Source organism: Dama dama, chromosome X, assembly GCF_033118175.1.
Source record: "Dama dama isolate Ldn47 chromosome X, ASM3311817v1, whole genome shotgun sequence".
Lineage (NCBI taxonomy): Eukaryota > Metazoa > Chordata > Mammalia > Artiodactyla > Cervidae > Dama > Dama dama.
This window is the reverse complement of record NC_083714.1, coordinates 86433563-86452772: the sequence shown is the minus strand read 5'-3', so window position 1 is coordinate 86452772 and position 19210 is coordinate 86433563. Positions and strand designations below refer to the sequence as shown.

Below are 19210 nucleotides of genomic sequence, written 5' to 3'. Positions count from 1 at the left end.
TATACTTTATTAGCCAGTGTGTGTGTGTTAGTCGCTCAGTCATGTCTGACCCTTTGTGACCCCATGGACTGTAGCCCACCAGGTTCCTCTGTTCATAGGATTCTCAGCGCAAGAATACTGGAGTAGGTTGCCATTTCCTTCTCCAGCTATTACCCAGTATGAACTATAAAAAGCAATGGTCGCTTTTTATGTGAGGTTTTATTCACTAATGTTCTTTTTAGTCTGTAAGTTTCATTTACTATGGCTTTCCAGTTTGGTAAAACGTGTTTACATCTGTCCCTGTTTGGAGGCAAAGAAATGTCATTGCAGCTGAAATGCTTCATTCGAAGTTTTTCTCTTCCTTGGGAACAATCCACTAGTCACAGGGATATATATTCATATGTTTTTTTCCCTAGTCTTAATATCCAATCTTACCTAAGGTAGTTTTGTTTCTGCTGACAAGCCAACAATGGTAACCAAAGAGAATCACAAGGCTGACAAAAAACATGCAGGCCACAAAGAGGAGAAAAAGGACATGGAACTTAGAGCGAACACCAGGCAATTCCCCCTAGAAAAGAAATAATAAACAAACAGAAACAAAGGATTAAAGTTGTAAGGTTTGGGTAGTTTTTCTGTATTGGTTAGTACTTTTTTCATATATATAAAATGACTGCTATAATTAAAAATAGATTTTGTATAATTTTTACAAAACAGTTCTTTCTGTGGTTGACCATTCCACATTATGGATATGCTTTTGTCCTACACAGCCTAAATGGATCTTTGCTTAAGCACAGTTCAGTGTAAAATAGAGTATATAATGTGTCAGTTAGAAAAGAGTAATGTTAAAAGAGTATGCTCAGGACATAATTAGTATGCAATTTCTTAAAGCTTGTACTCCATTTAGTTTGTAAATTATGAGTGATTAGCTAGAGGTGATCTTGAGGTCATATCATATGGTTCATCCTCTTCCCTCAAGGTGGCTTACTCTGGAATACTTTATATGTCATGTTTCTTTGGATGTATGTATGTTGACAATGTCACAGTGATATATGTATGAAGTTAAAATACATAGGTAGTATTTTTAAATGTTTTACCTGTAAGTCATGAACTGATCTTAAAACTACTGCAAATTTTATGTGTTTTTTAAATAGCTGAATGTGCTGGTATGTTACATCCTATGAAACAGCTGTTTAGATAGTAAAATCAAGCAAGATTTGACAGGCAATTGTAGAAGTAGGTAGCTAAAGATTTTCATAGTTAGTTGAGACATCTTATTTTCCATATGGCAACAGTTTTTTTTTTTTTTAATGTAGCCCTATTAGAATGAATGTTCTAAAGTTCTATAGCATGCAAAGAATGTAACATTTTGTCTTCTGAAGAGACTCTTAGAAAACATTTTCAATTTTGGAGTAAGCAGTTGGGAGAATGACTTTTCTTTATTTCCCCCTTTCCTGTGCTGATCATTGTTTTGGTATGATGGATTGCTTTGAAATATTTCCAAATGCTCTTAAGTAATAAAGGTGGTTAAAGTGGACCTTGATATTAGGATCTAGTTCTACTACAGTTTGGAAAGAGAAAATTAAGACTTAGAAGCAGTTGGTAAATTCAGATAGTACAGTTTTTTTCTTCTCTTTGAAGAGATATATATATATATTTATTTTGGTTTAAGGAAATATTAGGAGTCTTCTAGAGAGTATGTGTTTGAAGGATGAAGATAAAAGGAAGTAAACTAGGCAGATGCTTACAGCTGAGGGGTGGTCTAGGTGAAATTTGCCTGGGGGAAGAGTAGTCCAGGATATTGCAACAGCAAGAACTTTGACCTTCAGGAACTTTTATGTGAAGCTCCCTTTTGAAATGATCCCTCTACAAAATCTTGGCTTAACCATTCAAATTGAATTTAATCGATTTTTCTTTCATTCATTTCGAATTTGTAGGAAAGAATTTGTGGTGGTTTTTGACTAGCTGGACTTTTGTTTTCAAAATGTCTACTTTTTTATGTTTTAAAGCTCACATTTATTTTACTTATCTTTCATGTTTAAATGGACAATAGCAAATGGCTGGGTAGCAGGGACTGATATAAAGTCAGTTTACACTCTGAGTAGCCGAGCTGAAAGTCTTTCCTCCCTGAATTGCTCCTACAGAAATCTCTTCTGTCTGCCAAAGCATATCTACTGTGTTGTCCTTTGATAAACTCCTTAGATATTTAGCTTTTTTGTTAGAAGAAAGTGACCCTATGTTCAAAATTACCTTCTCAGGAGATAACCAAGCTAAATTACTCAAAGCAATAACCACCAGAAGCAGTTCAGGGGAATACAGGTAGAATAATACTATCATCTCAGTTCTAAAAGAATTCTTAGTCTCTATGAGGAGATTCTTGGCCCCTTGTGAGAGGTGTGTATTATTACTTTTTCATAAAGCAAATATCAATTTGCTATCAAAGGAGCTATTTTTTAAGTTAACATTGAGAGGAGAACCACAATCTGATGGTCTTCTGAATTATGTATTCCAAAGGAGGTAGAACTTTATAGCAGGACCACAATGGGCAATAAGACATGGTACAGTGTTTAAGATTACTGGGCTGAGAGTCAGTTCAAGTTCTCTCTTTGAAACTTAGAAGCTGGGTGATCCTGAACAAGTCACTTAGCTACTATGACCCTCAGTTTATAATATTTAAATGAGACTAATACTTCCTTCTCTACCTAGTTCACAAGGTTGTGGTGAGGATAAGATGAGATAATAGATATGAAAGTGCTTTGAAAATGGTAAAGTACCATACAAATGGAGGTTGCTGTTCTTAGGAACACAGCTAATCTCCTTGATACATGGCTTTTAAAATACATGGCACCGTTTACTTTTCATTTTAGGGGAAGACTCAATTTAAACTGAGAAAGCCATCTTTAAACCACACCAAAGTGCTCTCTGGCTAGAGAGGCTGCAAAGAAGCATTTCTCTGAACTGTCAATGCCCTTTTCATGATGAGGGCAAGCCAGGGCATGTTTCCTCTTGCCTCTCATCTGTCAGGTATGAGCTAGTCTATTGCAGAGAGAAAAAATGAAGGAATAGGAAAAGGAGAAGGCTATGTTTACCTCTGATAGGGCTTGTGAATACTGGCACATTTCTGGAGATTAATTCATATCCAGATATTATCTTTTAAGAGTAAAAGAAGCATACTGCACTGGGCTAGCATTATGGTATTTGATTACTTGCTTGGTAGGAGGACCCAAGGCAAATGTATGAAATACAACTAGTTCTTTAACAGTAGCTTACTGTATCAAGGACCAAGTAAAGTCTGTAGTGAAGACCAAGGCTGATACTTTCCCTGCTGAATTGAATGCAAGAGATTTTCTTTATGGTCAAGGTGGTAGTTCAGTATGTGAAGAGAATGCCAAACAGGCAATGGAAACCTGGGCAATAGATAAGAGATCCTGTGATGTGGAAAGCAGCCAAAGAGACATAAGGATGATGAAGCATTTTGTATTTGGGGAAAATTTGTGAGAAAACTTCACTTCTGCTTATACTTTTATATCCCTGAGTTGAAGATTTTGATATGCATTATATAATGACTGATTCTTAAAGTTATTAGATATGGGAGTTGATTAAGCAAGTTGAGGTGAGAATGGAAAGTCCATACCTCTGTAATTTTCTACACTAGTACAGAAGAAAGTACTAATTAATAATTTATATATTCTCAGCTATTTAGGTTCCTACTGCCTTGTCTTTCTCCCTTTTCCTCCAGTTTTTTTATAACCTAGATTCTAGTCACTTGCTTTACCTCTCCCCTTGAGGTGAGATATTCCTGTTATACAGGCTCTTGTTCAATTCCTAAAGTAATAACTAGTAGCTCTGCCCACAACTGTTTTTTGCTATACCAGTTCACTTTGGAAAGCCCTCATCATGTAAGGTTATGTCTTAATAATTGTAGTTGTGGGAAAGACATATTCTGGAGTTCTTTGGCATGAAATTTAAAATATATATATTTTACTATACTGCTGCCAGATCCTGTAAACATATACAAACTGAAAATCTGCCTTCAATTCTTTTGGGAATAGGTAGAATATAACTGATATCTTCAAGCAGAAGAAACGTGAAAGGATTTTTTAAAAAAATATTTCATTATAATTATTGGAATCATGTTTTGAAAGGTAAAGTACTTTCAACATCTGTTTCATTTGATCTTGGCAAAGAGCCAGTGAAGCAGGTAGCAGAGCCAGTATGAGGACTCAGTTATTCTAAAAGCCAACCCAGAGTTTGTCAACGTTCAAATAAGTTACTTAATAAGGAGAGACTGGAAAAACAAGTTCATGTCTCATGTGTTTCTTCCTTTTCATTTGGTCTTTTGTGAAGATGAGTTAATGAATCTTTCCAATAGGAGTAGGAATCCAACAGGAATTAAATCTTCTTTGAACAGGGAATTAGAAAGTATTTTCTGGCAATGAGGGAGTACTTCGTCAGCCTTTGTCTCAGGAAACTAGGGATTTAGAATTAGTTTCAACATTTTTCAAACCTAAAATTGTAAGAAGTGGATTTTTAAAACTTGATTAGATAAATACATTGTAAAGACTCAGTAAGAGTAAAGAGATTAGGTTCCTGGAGGCCCAACAAGGTTCTCATATGTAATAGTAAACTGTTTAACTGACATCTAAATAATAGCCTCCTAAATCTCAGAATATTTAACATGGGAGACTCGTTTACTGTTTCTTCCTTTCTGATTAATTCAGTATTAACTACTAAAAATGTAAAAAAAAAAAGTAATTTGAACAAGGGATGGGGGGGGGGGACCAGAAAGGGGGACCCTTCTGGATTATTTAACTTACTCTCCAGTATTTGATGAAATAGCTGAAGACCGTTGTAGCAATGTACAGGCAATAGAGCACAGAATAAGCTAAGAATTGAAGGAAGAATTTATAGTTGGAAAATCCAATGCAGTTATTAACCCTAAAAAAAGGGAAAAAAAGAAAAACATTTGAAATCAGGATCCACTGATTTAGAACACACTGAGAGACAGTGAAATATGTTACCCCTGCTGCTTCATTTTCTGCTGTACAAAAACAGGAATTGAAGTCCCTTAATAGGAACAGATTGGAAAAATAAGTTCATGTCTCACTTGTTTTTCCTTTTATTTATAGACACAGAAACACCTGGCCTATATAATAGGTTTCTGACACATCCAAGCAAACCTTGATCTTGGATTCTGAAAACCTATTAGAATCTCAGCAACTATACTTATTATAGTATGGTATATTCTCTTTATCATGGTTTCATACTGGTTCTTTGGGTCAGACATACAAAATTTAGAAAAGAATTGCTTACATTAACAATCTAGAGTATTTCAAACATCAAAATGCTAAAAACAGAACTGAACTGTGTAATGTCAAAGAGAACTATTTGTGCTCTCTTTCATTATTATAGCTAATGGACAAGAGACCATTAGTTCTGTGACATCAGGAATTCATTGTCACACCATTGGTGGTATATTTATTCTTGCTTTAAAATGTTATGCCTTCCCTGTTACCTACATAAATACAAAGCCCAATGAATTATGGTAGCAGAAACAGGCATTTTACAACTATGCTTAGGAAAGTAGGCATATTGAGCAACTTTGACCCTATTAGATGAGAGAAATGAATCAAAAGGACATACCATGGGCAATGATGGTCCATTTTTAAAACACACCTACAAAAGGAACAAAATACAGTGTGATAAATTTCAGAATTGAATTCAAGTTATCCAGCAGTATTTTTACATGGTACCAGTACACTCATTCCTAGATTTACACTATAGCTTCTCCAAAACTATTGTGTCCTCAGTTGTTCCTAGGATAAGCCAATCACTAAAATTTAGGATCTTGTTGGCAGCAAGTTACATGCCTACAATTCAACCTTTAAAAGCCATTGGGAACTCTAGGATATTGACACAAAGAATAGGTCCAAAATATCTCCCCTCACTTTACTTACTTAGTTGAATAAAAGTAAAAAATAAAACATGACCACAGCCTATGCTTGAATCAAGGTTAAGAGAAACATGGATGAAACAAGCACTTAAGAAGGACATGAAGATTATATTTATCAGCATAAAACTGGGATTTTACAAAGCTGGAGGAATTTGAGTAATAAAATTAAGTAGCATTGACTTATAACCCCAAAGATAAAATTATTATCCATGTCCACATGGGCTTCCCTGATGGCTCAGATGGTAAAGAATCCACCTGCAATGCAGGAGACCCCGATTCGATTTCTGGGTTGGGAAGATCTGCTGGAGAAAGGATAGGCTACCCACTCCAATATTCTTGGCTTCCCTTGTAGCTCAACTGGTAAAAAATCTGCCTGCAATGCGGGAGACCTGGCTTCGATCCCTGGGTTGGGAAGATCCCCTGGAGAAGGGAAAGGCTACCCACTCCAGTATTCTGGCCTGGAGAATTCCATGAATTGTACAGTCCATGGGGTCACAAAGAGTTGAACACGACTCAGGAACTTTCACATATAAGTAAATGATTGAATAAATAAATGAGGGAGAAGAGACAAATCTCCCATGTAGAGGAATTCCAAATAATTTTTGTAGATATTGGGCCTTCAGGGCGGGGAGTGGGGGGACAATAACATTCCTTTAGTGTTGGCTGCACACCAAAACTTCCTTCTACAGAGTACAGTATGGAAGACAGGGTGGAGGAAGAGTAGCTTTACAGTGGAGAAATCTGACAAACATTCTTCAGTCAGATGATTAGCACTGCAGTGATAAGTTATGTCTATAGTATTTACCCTTGATATGATTCAATGAAAATAACTCTTAACCTCTCGTCTTCCTTTCCCAAAAGACATTACTCAAATCTAATCATGAGAAAAATATCAGACAAATCCTTAGAGTATTCTACAAAATATCTGACAATTCTAAAAACTGTCAAGGTTATCAAAAATAAGTAAAGTCTGAGAAACTGTCACAGCTAAGAGGAGCCTATGAAGACATGACAATTAAATGGTATCCTAGAACAGAAGAAGGATGTTAGAGAAAAACTGAGTAAATCTAAATAGTGTATGGACTTTGGTTAAAAATTAAAAAAAACTAATGTTGGTTCATTAATTTTCACAAATGTACCATATTAACACAAGATAATAATAGGGAAAATGGTGCAGGATATATGAAAACTATGTTTACAATAATTCTATAAATCTAAAACTGTTCTCAAATAAAATGTTTATTTTTATATCAATGTATGACAAAACCCACTGAAATGTTGTGAAGTAATTAGCCTCCAACTAATAAAAAAATTAAAAAAATTAAAAATAAAAATGTGGTTTGAGTTCTCTTTCTTATCTTTAGAATAGTTTGAATCATCATCATCTCTATTAGGGTATTTGGCATGTACTCATCATGATTGAAAGGAAATGCTCTTTAGGATCAACACATTCGAATAAGTCACTTGGTTGTCAAGGCAACCATCAGTGGCCAAGCTCAGCCCAGGGGAATTATGGCTGTCACTTACATGGCACAGACAGAACAGTGGTGGCAGCGATCTGGCTTGATCAAATGGCACCGGTCACAGAATCTTACAGCTATAGGAAAAATAAGGTAGTTAGCATTGGTTAGGGATCAATAAGACACCGAATATCTTACTAACCTATCTAGATGACTTGTTATACACTGATTACAGGTACCCAAACTCACCTCACTTCAAGTAAACAAGCAAAAGATCACATAAGAGAATTGTGGTATGTATTTTTTCCCTGTTGGATAAATCGTAAAAGCACCTTTTGGAGGATGAGTGTAAGGGGAAAAGTTTTCATATCTGGATATCTGATCATAAAATCCTGTATTATGAAACAAACTATACTGTCAATTACTTGAGTTATTTTGGGGAAATCATTTACCCTCTGTTTACTCCAAGTTTCCTATCTGAAAACAGAATTCATCATTTATCTCCTGTCTCCAGAGGTTGCACTGTATGAGGAGGATAAAACTCCTAAGGTATAGTAAAGAGGGTGGTTCTTAGAATAAGAATTTGAATAATAGAAGAGACATTCTAGAACAGTTAGTTCAATTGACCATTCTGCAGATAAAGAAAATAAAGACCTGAGCCATATCAAGTGACTTACACAAAGTCACATAGTAAGCAAGTAGCAATGGCAGGGCTATGACTTGTAGAGTTTTTATGACCCTTTAGTTCAGGATTCTCTTCACTTTGTAAATATGATATAAATAATATTTCTCCTTCCCTCTCTACCTTCTTCCTTCTTTTCTTTATTTCCTTAGATAAAAGACATTTTCCTTTCCTTCTAACTTTCTCTGTGTTCATTGATAGAGTATGCCTGTTTAATATGACTATTAAGTTTAACAAAATTATGAATAATTTGAGCTAATATAAAAATTCCATCTAAAGTGTACCTTAAGCACACATAACTGATTCAACATAATGGACTATTAATTCAGTAGAGTTTCTGTGTTCATTCTACAAGGGACATGCATGTTTAGGTCCTTCAGCATGTTTTAAAAAATATGGTCAAATGCCACTATCCAGTTTAAGCCACTATCACTTCTAATTTAGAAGACTGAAATAATTCCTAATTATTCACTTTGCTTTCATTCTTGCCCCTTCACAATACATTCTTTACAGAATAGCCACATGATTTGTCAAAATCTAAATCAGATCTTATCACTCACCACTAAAAACCTTCAGTGGATTTCCAACACTCTTAGCATGGCAAGTCCCCCTGTTTTTTGGCCACACTGTGTGGCTTGCAGGCTCTTAGTTCCCAAACCAGGGACTCAGCCTGGCCCCAGCAAGTAAAAGCACTGAGTCCTAACTCTGGACCACCAGGGAATTTCTGCAAGTAATTTTTTCTTATTTGAGTCCCAGATCATATGACATTGCCTAAGAGAAGCCCTCTCTATTACTGTGTATCAGGGATGTGAACAAATGCTTCAACAGTTGAGGGAACAGTGATTAGTGAAGAACCTGAGAATTCATGCCTTGTCTAAAGAGGCACTACCACTTGGCTCTAGCTAATTTTTGCCATTGGGAAATACAGATCGAATGTTGCCAGTGTCTGAGTTTTCAAAAGAAGTCAGAAATGTGGATTTTCATGAAGAAATATTCAAATTGTTAAAAATTAGTAAAAAATACAAAGTTTTAAAAGACATATGAGATCAGAAAGAAGACATCTCTGGGTCCAATTCATCCCATGTAACTCTAGTTTTTAATCTATTCTCTACTACACCATTCTGCTTACTACTGTTTGGAATTATATAGATAATTTCCTGGCTGTTTCCTTTTCACCATATTTCAGTATGCATGAAGACTTTTTAAAAACCAGCATGCACTAATCCTCTAACAAAATAAACAATAAATCTTTAATATCATCTAATATCTAGATTATATTGAAACATCCCCAATTGTCATATGGGATCTTAATAAATATTTGTTGAACAAGTAAATGATAAATAGATGAACATAAACATCTAACAGTATACTTCTCAAATCCTGAAACATGATCTTCCTTATTAATTCTAAAACATTAGAATTACTTGCCAAAAAAACACCTTGGTTTTCTTTTCCCTTTTTAGGACCTTTATTTATTTATTTATTCTTGTCATTTAATCATCAAAGTAACTTTTGGATACAGGAAGTATTAACCTCATTTAATAGGGGAAGAAACTGGGGACTCAGAAAGGTCAATTGCTGAATGTCACATAGGGAGAAATAAGTAAGACTTTTTAATGTTCTCACTAGCTATTTTATATATTTGGAATCTTGAAAAATAGTATAGATGATCTTATTTGTAAAGCAGAAATAGCAATACAGACATAGAGCAAAAAGCCTTAGTTTTCAAATTTTAAAAGGTGAATTATTCAGCTAGTATTGTTCCACTCATGCAGAAGAAAACTAACAATAAGACTCCATAGTGAATATCACCAAGGAAAAATGAAGACATATCTCTGCACAAACACTTGTACAAGAATTTTCATAGCAGATTTACTCATAATAGCTGAGTACTGGAAACAATCCAAAAAAGCATCAACTGGTAAATGGATAAACAAATTATGATATTCATACAATGAAATACTACTCAGCAATAAAAGGAATGAAATACACAAGAATGTGAATGAATCTCAAGAACATTATGCTGAATAAAAGAAGCCAGATACAACAGTACATACTGTATAATTCCATTTATACGAAATTCTAGAGAAGGTAGAACTAATCAATGGTAGAAAACTCTTAGAATAGTGGTTGTCTTTGGTGGTGGTGGTGGGACTGATTGGGAAGGAGCATGAGAGAACTTTCTGTGGTGTGGTAATGTTTACAGAGGTTTTGGTTACACAGGTGTATACATTTGTCAAAACACTAAATGGTACACTTAAGATCTGTGCATGTTTGTTGTATGTAAATTTCATCCAAAAAAGAATAATAAAATATTTAGGTGGATCTTGGGTACTTTGGAATGCATCAAAAAATAAGATGGGACTTTTGTGGTGGTCCAGTGGTTAAGAATACACCTGCCAATGCAGGGGACATGGGTTTGGTCCAGGAAGATCCCACATGATGAAGAGCAACTAAGCCCATGCGCCACTACTACTGAAGCTTGCACTCCTCAACAAGAGAAGGCACTGCAATAAGAAGCCCATGCATTGCAAGAAAGAGGGGCTCCCACTCACTGCAACTAGAGAAAGCCTGCATGCAGGAATGAAGACCCAGAATAGCCATAAGTAAATATTAAAAAAATAAGATGGCTTGCCATCATTTAAAAGTCTACAAATAACAAATGCTGGAGAGGATGCATATGAAGAAAAGGGAGCCCACCTACTCTGTTGGTGAGAATGTAAATTGGTATGGCCACTATGGAGAGCAGTATGGAGGTTTCTTAAGAAACTAAAAATAGAACTACCATATGACCCATCAATCCCACTCCTGGGCACATATCTGGAGAAAATCGTACCTCAAAACGATACATATACCCCAACGTTCATTGCAGTACTATTTACAATAGCCAAGACATGGAAGCAACCTAAATGTCCATCAATAGACGAATGAACAAAGAACTTGTGGCACACAATGGAATACTACTCAGACATAAAAAGGAATGAAATAATGCCATTTGCAGCAACATGGATGGACCTAGAGATGATCATACTAAATGAAGTCAGACAAAGACAAATATCATATGATATCACACGTGTAGAATCTGCAATACAATACAAATGAATTTATTTACAAAACAGAAACAGACTCACAGTCATAGGAAACAAATTTATGACTACCAAAGGGAAAGGTTGTGGGGGATAGATAAATTAGGGGTTTGGGATTAGCAGATACAAACTACTATATATAAAATAAACAATAAGGACCTACTGTATAGCACAGGGAACTGTATTTAGTATCCTGTAATAAACTGTAATGGAAAAGAATATGAAAAAGAATATATATACATTTATGTATGTTTAACTGAATCACTTTGCTATACATCAGAAACTAACACAAAATTGTAAATCAACTATACTTCAATAAAAAAAAAATTAAAAAGACGGCCTGATGGATGATGGATAGAGGAATGGATTTGTAGACAGATTCATGATAAAGCAATATAGTTAAATGTTAGTGGTGGACTCAAGTGGTGGGTATACAGATGTTTATAAGGTAATTATTCCATAAATGTTTGACATTTTTTATACTACGTTGAGAAAAAACTCCATGGTGTTTCTCAGAAGAAAGGAGGGAAAAGTGGGCTAGACTGAGGATATTTATGACTCAGTCTTTCTGAGATCCTTGTAGATCTGCCTCCCTAAATGACTTTGGATGAACTGACCTCCACTCCCAGTTCTTGTGTAAACTGGTAGCTTCTTGGCCATATCAACAAGCATCTGCTTCTGGACCTCAGGTCTCTCTTCATTTTCATAGCGCTCCTTGTCTGTATAGGACAAGTGGAACTGCAAGGAAAAGTGAGAGGCAAGACTTTACTTTCCAAGGTTCACAGAAAAGATTAAAGACAACAACAACATCTATTTAGATGAAAATAATTGTTACCTACCCTTTGATATTCAGGTACCAATTTGGCTTATAACTTTCTCTGGGTAATTATCTCATTTATCTTATCTGGCTTTTATCTCAATATTCATAACTCTATGTGATAGGTAATATTGTTTTATAACCTAAGAAAATAAAATCTAAGTACCTTGTCTATGGTTATACTCAACTCAACTAGTAAAAGCAGCAAAACTAAGACCCAAACCAATTCACCAAGACTTATGCCATTTCCACTCCACTATACCATAATATGATGCTGCATGTTAATAAGTGATACCTTGCTGCCAGGATCCTGTTGATGATAAGCTATGCTTTTTATTAAGTTGTGAGTATTCTTCATAGGTGTCCTCTTGGAGAAGTTGGATGAGACTACTTGCAACTTTGTGTATTCTAATTTTGCAAATGAATAGATAATCGGATATTTTCACTATTTCAGAAGTTTTTAGTCTGGTATGGAGCTTGTTGCCACGTTTGTGCCACACTTTGCTAATCTTGCCAAAAAAGCAGGGGGCAATGATTTTCCAAAGTAATACAGACCCGTAAGTTTTCTTCTGTTTGGGCCAAACGATAGCAGAGGTGAAAAAGAAAAAGACCTGTAATCAGATTTTCTGGGTTTCAACTTCATCTCTGCCATTTAATAGTTCAAAAATCACTTTGGAAAATCAGACACTCTCAACCTAAGTTTCTTCATCTGTAAAATAGATGAAATAATACTTCACATGAATGGTGTAAGAGTGCTAGGTAATAAATAACAAGTAACTAAATGTCTCTTTTACAAGTAAAATTTCTTAAATTATTCAAATATTTGATATTGCCAATATCTAAACTTTTAACTATTCTAGATAGCATGTAGTAGTTATGTTACTGTGATCTTATTCTGCACTCTTTTGACTACTAATGACATTCAGCACCGTTTTGAATTTATTGCCCATTTGGGTATCTACCTGTGAAATGCCTATTCAAACCTTTTGTCCATTAAAAGCAATTGGGTTACGTGTCTTTTTTAATTATTGATTTGTATTGTAATGATTTGAGTAATTTATATATTTTGGATCCTAGTCCTTTGTTGAATATTTTCTAAAAGTCTGTGGCTTTCCCCTTTACTTCCTTTATGGTGCATTTTGAGGAACAGAAAATCTTGGTGGGACTGTAGAGTTATGCAACCACTTTGGAAAACTGTTTAACATTATCTATGTAGGCTAAATATATGCCAGCTCTATAACTCAGCAATTCCATTCCCAGTTATATACCTAAGAGAAATGAGTGTGTGTGTGTGTTTACATGTTTGTGTGTATTCCAAAAGACAGGTATAAGATTATTCATAGCAACTTTATTCATAACAGAAAAAATGGTAACAAGTGTCCCTTAATTGGTGAATTGATAAATCAATTGTGATAAAAGAGATTAACTAATAGCAGTAAAAGGGAATGAACAACTGAAACATGCATCAGTATGAATGAATCTGGAAAACATTACACTGAGTGAAAGGCTTACACACAACAGTATATACTATGATTCTTTTTTTGTGTGAGGTTCAAGAATAGGCAAAATTAATCCATGGTGGTTACCTCTGAGAGGAAATTGATTTGGAAAGGGTATGAAGGAGATTTCTGAGGTGTTAGAAATATTCAAAATCTTAACATGGATAGTGATTATATGGGTGTAATTATAGGTAAAATTTATGAAATCATACACTTTACAGCTTAGTTCTTGGAAACGAGTATGTATTTATACATCAATGAAATAGTAAAACAAATAAATTAATAAAATATTTAAGATAATTTAATGTATCTAACTTTAAAAACTAGAAATGTATAAAGTCAAACACCATTTTAAGAACCATACCTGTGGTGCATCCTTATGGTATCATGTTATTCTAAAGTAGACTGACTGCCTACAAGTATGTGGAAATGTGTAGGGGAATTTTTGGCTATCACAATAAATATAGTGCACTATAGGCATTTAACAGGTGGAGGCCCAGGTAGCCAAGGATTCTGTGATAAACTGTACAGACACACACACTAAGAAATTTTGCAGCCAGAAGTCTATAGATCAATATTATAAAATGTTAACTAAATAATGCAAATTTAATATAAAAACAAGTGGCAATTGTTTTCTTATAAGAAAAATATAATTGGAAAGTGTAAAGCTTTATTTTTTAAGTTATTTTTACCTTTTTATTGAAGTATAGTTGATTTAAAAGTATAAAGTTTTAAACAATTCTTGCTAATGTGGATAATTAAAAGTAGCACCTTGGGGAAGCTCTTTAAGTTCAGGGATGTTCCTGGGACTGTGACTTTGTTGTCTTATACTGTTCCAGCTTGAAAAGCAGAGACAATATTGTTACAGCTTGTATGTGATGAAACCTTGTGGTTATACAAGTGGGCTTTGGTTTGGAGTAAGATGTCATGCCTGGATGTCCTATTTCTGGCACTAACCAAGTGTTTTTAATGATTAGAATGCAGTGAGCCAGAAAATGTGTTTTAAGTAGGACAATTGGTGATAAATCAGGACGTATTTGGTTTTAGAGAAATTAATATTATGGCTATCAAATAGGCCCAAATGATTCACCTTTTTTATATGGGAGTGTAGATTTATGCAACCACTTTGGGAAACCTTGGCATTATCTACCTGAGCTAAACATATGCCAAAATATTCACTTTTTCTTTTTACCAATTAAAAATGATGAACATGTGGCCTTAAATGTTAGACATTTGCAGTGATTAGCTCAATTCATGCTGATTATCATCATCCATGCTGATTTCCCCAGCAATCTTTTCTGTGTGGTTATTCTCCATTTTTGTTCCACTGTGTTGCTTCAGGTTCTTAAATTAGACACGAGCCCTCCAAGGGATATTTTCATTTATGTATAGCTGTCAGTTGTTTTTTGTGGGGGGTGGATAGAGGCTGGTATCTTCTACTCTGCCATCTTTCTGACATCACTCAGTCAAATCTTTCTCCTTTTTTCTTCCTTTCACTTTCAACCTATTTACATCTTTGGTTCTAAAGTGAGCCACTTATAGACAGCATAAAGATAGATAATAATGTTTATCTATTATGCAAATATCTGCCTTTTAATTAAATATTTCAAATCATTACTCATAAGAACTTTTTGCCATTTTCTACTTTCTATACATGTAATTTCTCATGTTTCTCAATTCTTGCATTGCTACCTTACTTTGTGTTTTATAAAAATTTATTGGAACGGAATTCATCTACAATGTTGTATTAATTTCTGGCATACAGCAATGTGATTCAGTTATGTATATATATATATACATATATATATATATATGTATATATATACTCTTTTTTAGATTCTTTTCTTATACAGGCATACAGGTTATCATAGAATATTGAATACAGTTCCCTGTGCTATACAGTAGGTCCTTGCTGGTTATCTACCTTGTATGTAGTCATGTGTGTATGTTCATCCCAAGCTCCTGATTTATCCATCCCCACAATGTTTCCCCTTTGGCAACCATAAGTTTGTTTTTGATATCTGTAAGCTTGCTTCTGTTTTGTAAATAAGTTCTTTGGCATCATTTAAAAAACTTAGATTCCACATATGAGATATCATATGATATTTGTCTTTCTCTGTGTTTAATTTTATTTTGTATGTGTACAATTTTTATTCCATAAGTGGGAAAACTAAAATCAGTACTTTTCCTAATTTTGGGAGGCTGTTGAAATTTCTTCCATTGTTTTATTTCCTACTTTAGAAACTAATCTGTGTTACAGTAATCACATGTTATAAGTACCTGATATGATTAGAAATTTTTCATGTACCCTCCCAAATATTGCATGAAACACTTTCATTCAAGGGAATACAATTTGAAAATGATCAATTTAACTATTGTAATTTTTCTCATTGTCTCACTGAGTTCTAAATTATTACAGTTTCATAGAATTCTACTAGATGAGTCCTCAGAATCCAAGTGATTCCTTGTTTCGCTCATTATCTCAACAATGCAGGTAGTAGTTTCCTAGTCTTAAAGATATCAATAGCTGGTGATTTCACAAACTCCTTCAATAGACTATGTTAATTTTAATTTACATTTATCACTCCAAGTCCTTTTTAAAGATTACCTTGAATCTCTCTTTTGTAATGGAAGGTTATTTGCTCCTCTTTTTGCCCTCTTCTTGCCTTATTGGCATTTCTACTTTCCTCTGTCTTTAGTCTTTATGAAGTAACCAGTATTCTTACCTTCTGGTTTGGCTGTTGTGGGAGTGTAAAAATAGACTTCCAGTAGGTCCAGGTAAAGAACACAAAGATGGCATGGTAGAATATGAGGTAGATAACTGAAATTTAAGGGAAAAAATCAGCATATATGTTATATTTTCACCCATTTCTAAGAGTTCAGAAAGATGTAAAGCTCAACAAAAAATCTCTATTTTGTTTTCCTATTACCAAGTATTTTCTAGTATTATTAGGAAAGGTTAATTTTTACCTTTTCCCTATACAGTGACAGAAACAATTTATAATGCCAAATTTGGAATCAGAGACTTTCTGGGAGTTGTATATTTTAAAAGTTGCCACATGATCCTGGGAGTAAAGGGGAAATGTCCCTTATGATAATGTGAGGGGGAGCTCCTGTTGCCAATTGTCATTCTCTCTGCCACTATGCATACTGAAAGATAATGATAGTATTTGCACAGTGCTATAGAGTTTACAATGTGCTTTCATAATGTTATCTAATTTTATTTTTTCAACACATTTGTGAGATAAGTAATAAGTAATAGATAAGCAATAAGGATGGTTGATCAACTATCAGGGTAGTTGATTATCCGAAGTCACACAGCTACTATACAATGTGCGTGTGTGCTAAGTCATTTGTCATGTCTGACTCTTTGCGACCCTATGGACTGTAGCCCTCCAGGCTCCTCTGTCCATGGGATTCTCCAGGCAATAATACTGGAGTGGGTTCCCATGCCTTCCTCCAGGGGATCTTCCAGATCCAGGGATTGAACCAGCGTCTCTTACATCTCTTGGATTGGCAGGTGGATTCTTACCAGGAGTGCCACCTGGGAAGCCTCCACTATACAGAGTAGCCAGGTCTTAAACACAGGGCTTCTGACTCTAAATCACAAGTTTTTCTTTTCAGTTGCCCCAGCGACTACACATTTTTGAAATGTTAGATGTACTTTTGAGACATTTGTGGCTCCCCATCTCTTTTTATACTCTTTGCCTCCTAGATAGCTCTTCTGATACAGGAAAGTTCAGTATTCTCCAGAGCCATTTTGAGACTAAATGTCATTTTACTGTTTCATTGTGAATCCTTGTATGATAAAGTTTTATTACTTCAGTCTATGAGGAAGACTCAAGGGAATGCAAGGTAATAGGGCCGATTCTCTCACATATTTATAATAGAATGGAAAAAAGCTGGCACAGTGCTCTCAGTCCTATGGTACAAGATCTTTTTAATGGCTTGTTTTGTGTAATTGTGAAATCTCATTTCAAATTCAAGCAATAGAAAGCAAATGTCCACCACACACACATATACAACCTCCTCCCTCTCCCTTCTAAAGCAAAATACTTATTTTGTGTTTGATATGTATCTTTCCAGATCCTCTATTTTCATATGTCTATATAAATATCAATGTACAAACACAATACACATATGTAATTTTTGTTATAATAATTTTTTTTCATTGTATTTTGAAAGGTAATACATTGAAAAGGTTGAAAATAGTACACAGTGAAGTCTCCCTTCTATCCTTGTCCTTCAGACATCCAGATTCCCTCCCTGGAAGCAACAGATGTCATACTATCATGACTTTATTCTGCATCCTATCAGGTTTTATGCACATAAAGGCACCAAAACAATGGGTTTTTTCAAACAAATAGCATTGTTTTGCATCCTACTTCTATTTCACTTGCTTTGAGTTGGAGAGCATTCCACTTAGTACAACTTGGAGAGAGTGAGCTTCCTTATTTTCCTTTTAAAAAATGGCATGGATTAAGATTTATCAGAACCTCCCTGAAAGACACCTCTTTGCAAAGAAAAGCCACCAAACAGAAAAGGAGGGAATCCCTCAAGAAACAGTTTCCACTGAGTCAGAGACTTCCATTGTGTTCTTGTGCACTGGCATTTGAAACTCAAGTTAAGGATCTTTCATTTCTGGTAAAATTCCTCCTGGTAGATTGGACCTAGGCTGGTCTTTGGAGAGAGATCAAGCCCTGAGTCTTTGGAGTGGGAGCACTGACTCCTAGACTATAGACAACCAGAGAACTAACCCTCAGTTCAGTTCAGTTCAGTTTAATCGCTCAGTCATGTCCGACTCTTTGTGACCCCATGAACTAACCCTAGGGAATGTCAAATAGTGAGAACTCACACAAAAGAAACCACTGAATACAAGACCTGGCATCACCCAACCACCAGTAGCACCCTGTGCAGGACGCCTCATCTAAACAACAAACAAAACAAACAAACAAACAAAAAAAACAAATGCAATCATCAGCAGACAGGATAACCACCTCACTCAGTTTGCCCATCAGAGGAAAAACAAACAAACAAAAGCTCAGCACAAATCTCACCCTAATTGAAGCTTACACAAACCACTGGACCAAACTTAGGAGGGCAGAAACCAAAAGAAAGAAAGAATTCAACCTTGAAACCTGGGAAAAGGAGACCTCAAACACAATATGCTAAAAAAAAATTAAAGGAGAAACACTACACAGATGAAGGAACAAACTAGAAACATAGAAGTCCAAATAAATGAAGGGGAAATAGGCAAACTCCCTGAAAAACAATTCAGAATAATGATAGCAAAGATGATAAAAAAATCTTGAAAACGAAATGGAAAAAATGCAAGAATTGATTAACAAAGACCTAGAAGAATTAAAGAATAAACATTCAGAGACAAACAACACAATTACTGAAATTAAAAATACTCTAGAAGGAATCAATAGCAGAATACCTAAAGCAAAAGAAAGAATCAGTGAGCTGGAAGAAAAAATGGTGGAAATAACTACTGAAGAGCAGAAGAAAGTAAAAAGAATGAAAATAATTGAGGACAGTCTCAGAGACCTCTGGGACAATATCAAACGCACCAACATTTGAATAAAAGGGGTCCCAGAAAAAGAAGAGAAAAAGAAAGGGTATGAGAAAATTTTTGATAATTTTGTATAATCTTGATAATTTCCCCAACATGGAAAAGGAAATAATCAAGTCCAAGAGGCACAAAGAGCCCCATACAGGATAAATCCAAAGAGAA

The 19210-nt window shown here is 35.0% G+C and overlaps 1 protein-coding gene across 2 annotated transcripts in view; it reads right to left on the bottom strand.

The window, feature by feature from the left end:
* ZDHHC15 (zinc finger DHHC-type palmitoyltransferase 15) overlaps nucleotides 1–19210 on the bottom strand; it is a 135073-nt gene that overhangs the window by 51489 nt on the left and 64374 nt on the right. For both annotated transcript variants that reach the window (XM_061136366.1, XM_061136367.1), the window contains 6 exons: nucleotides 16200–16294; nucleotides 11775–11895; nucleotides 7457–7526; nucleotides 5620–5652; nucleotides 4794–4914; nucleotides 415–547 (listed from right to left, as the gene is read on the bottom strand). In XM_061136366.1, coding sequence (XP_060992349.1) covers nucleotides 415–547; nucleotides 4794–4914; nucleotides 5620–5652; nucleotides 7457–7526; nucleotides 11775–11895; nucleotides 16200–16294 — 573 coding nt within the window. The remainder of the gene's footprint in view (nucleotides 1–414; nucleotides 548–4793; nucleotides 4915–5619; nucleotides 5653–7456; nucleotides 7527–11774; nucleotides 11896–16199; nucleotides 16295–19210) is intronic.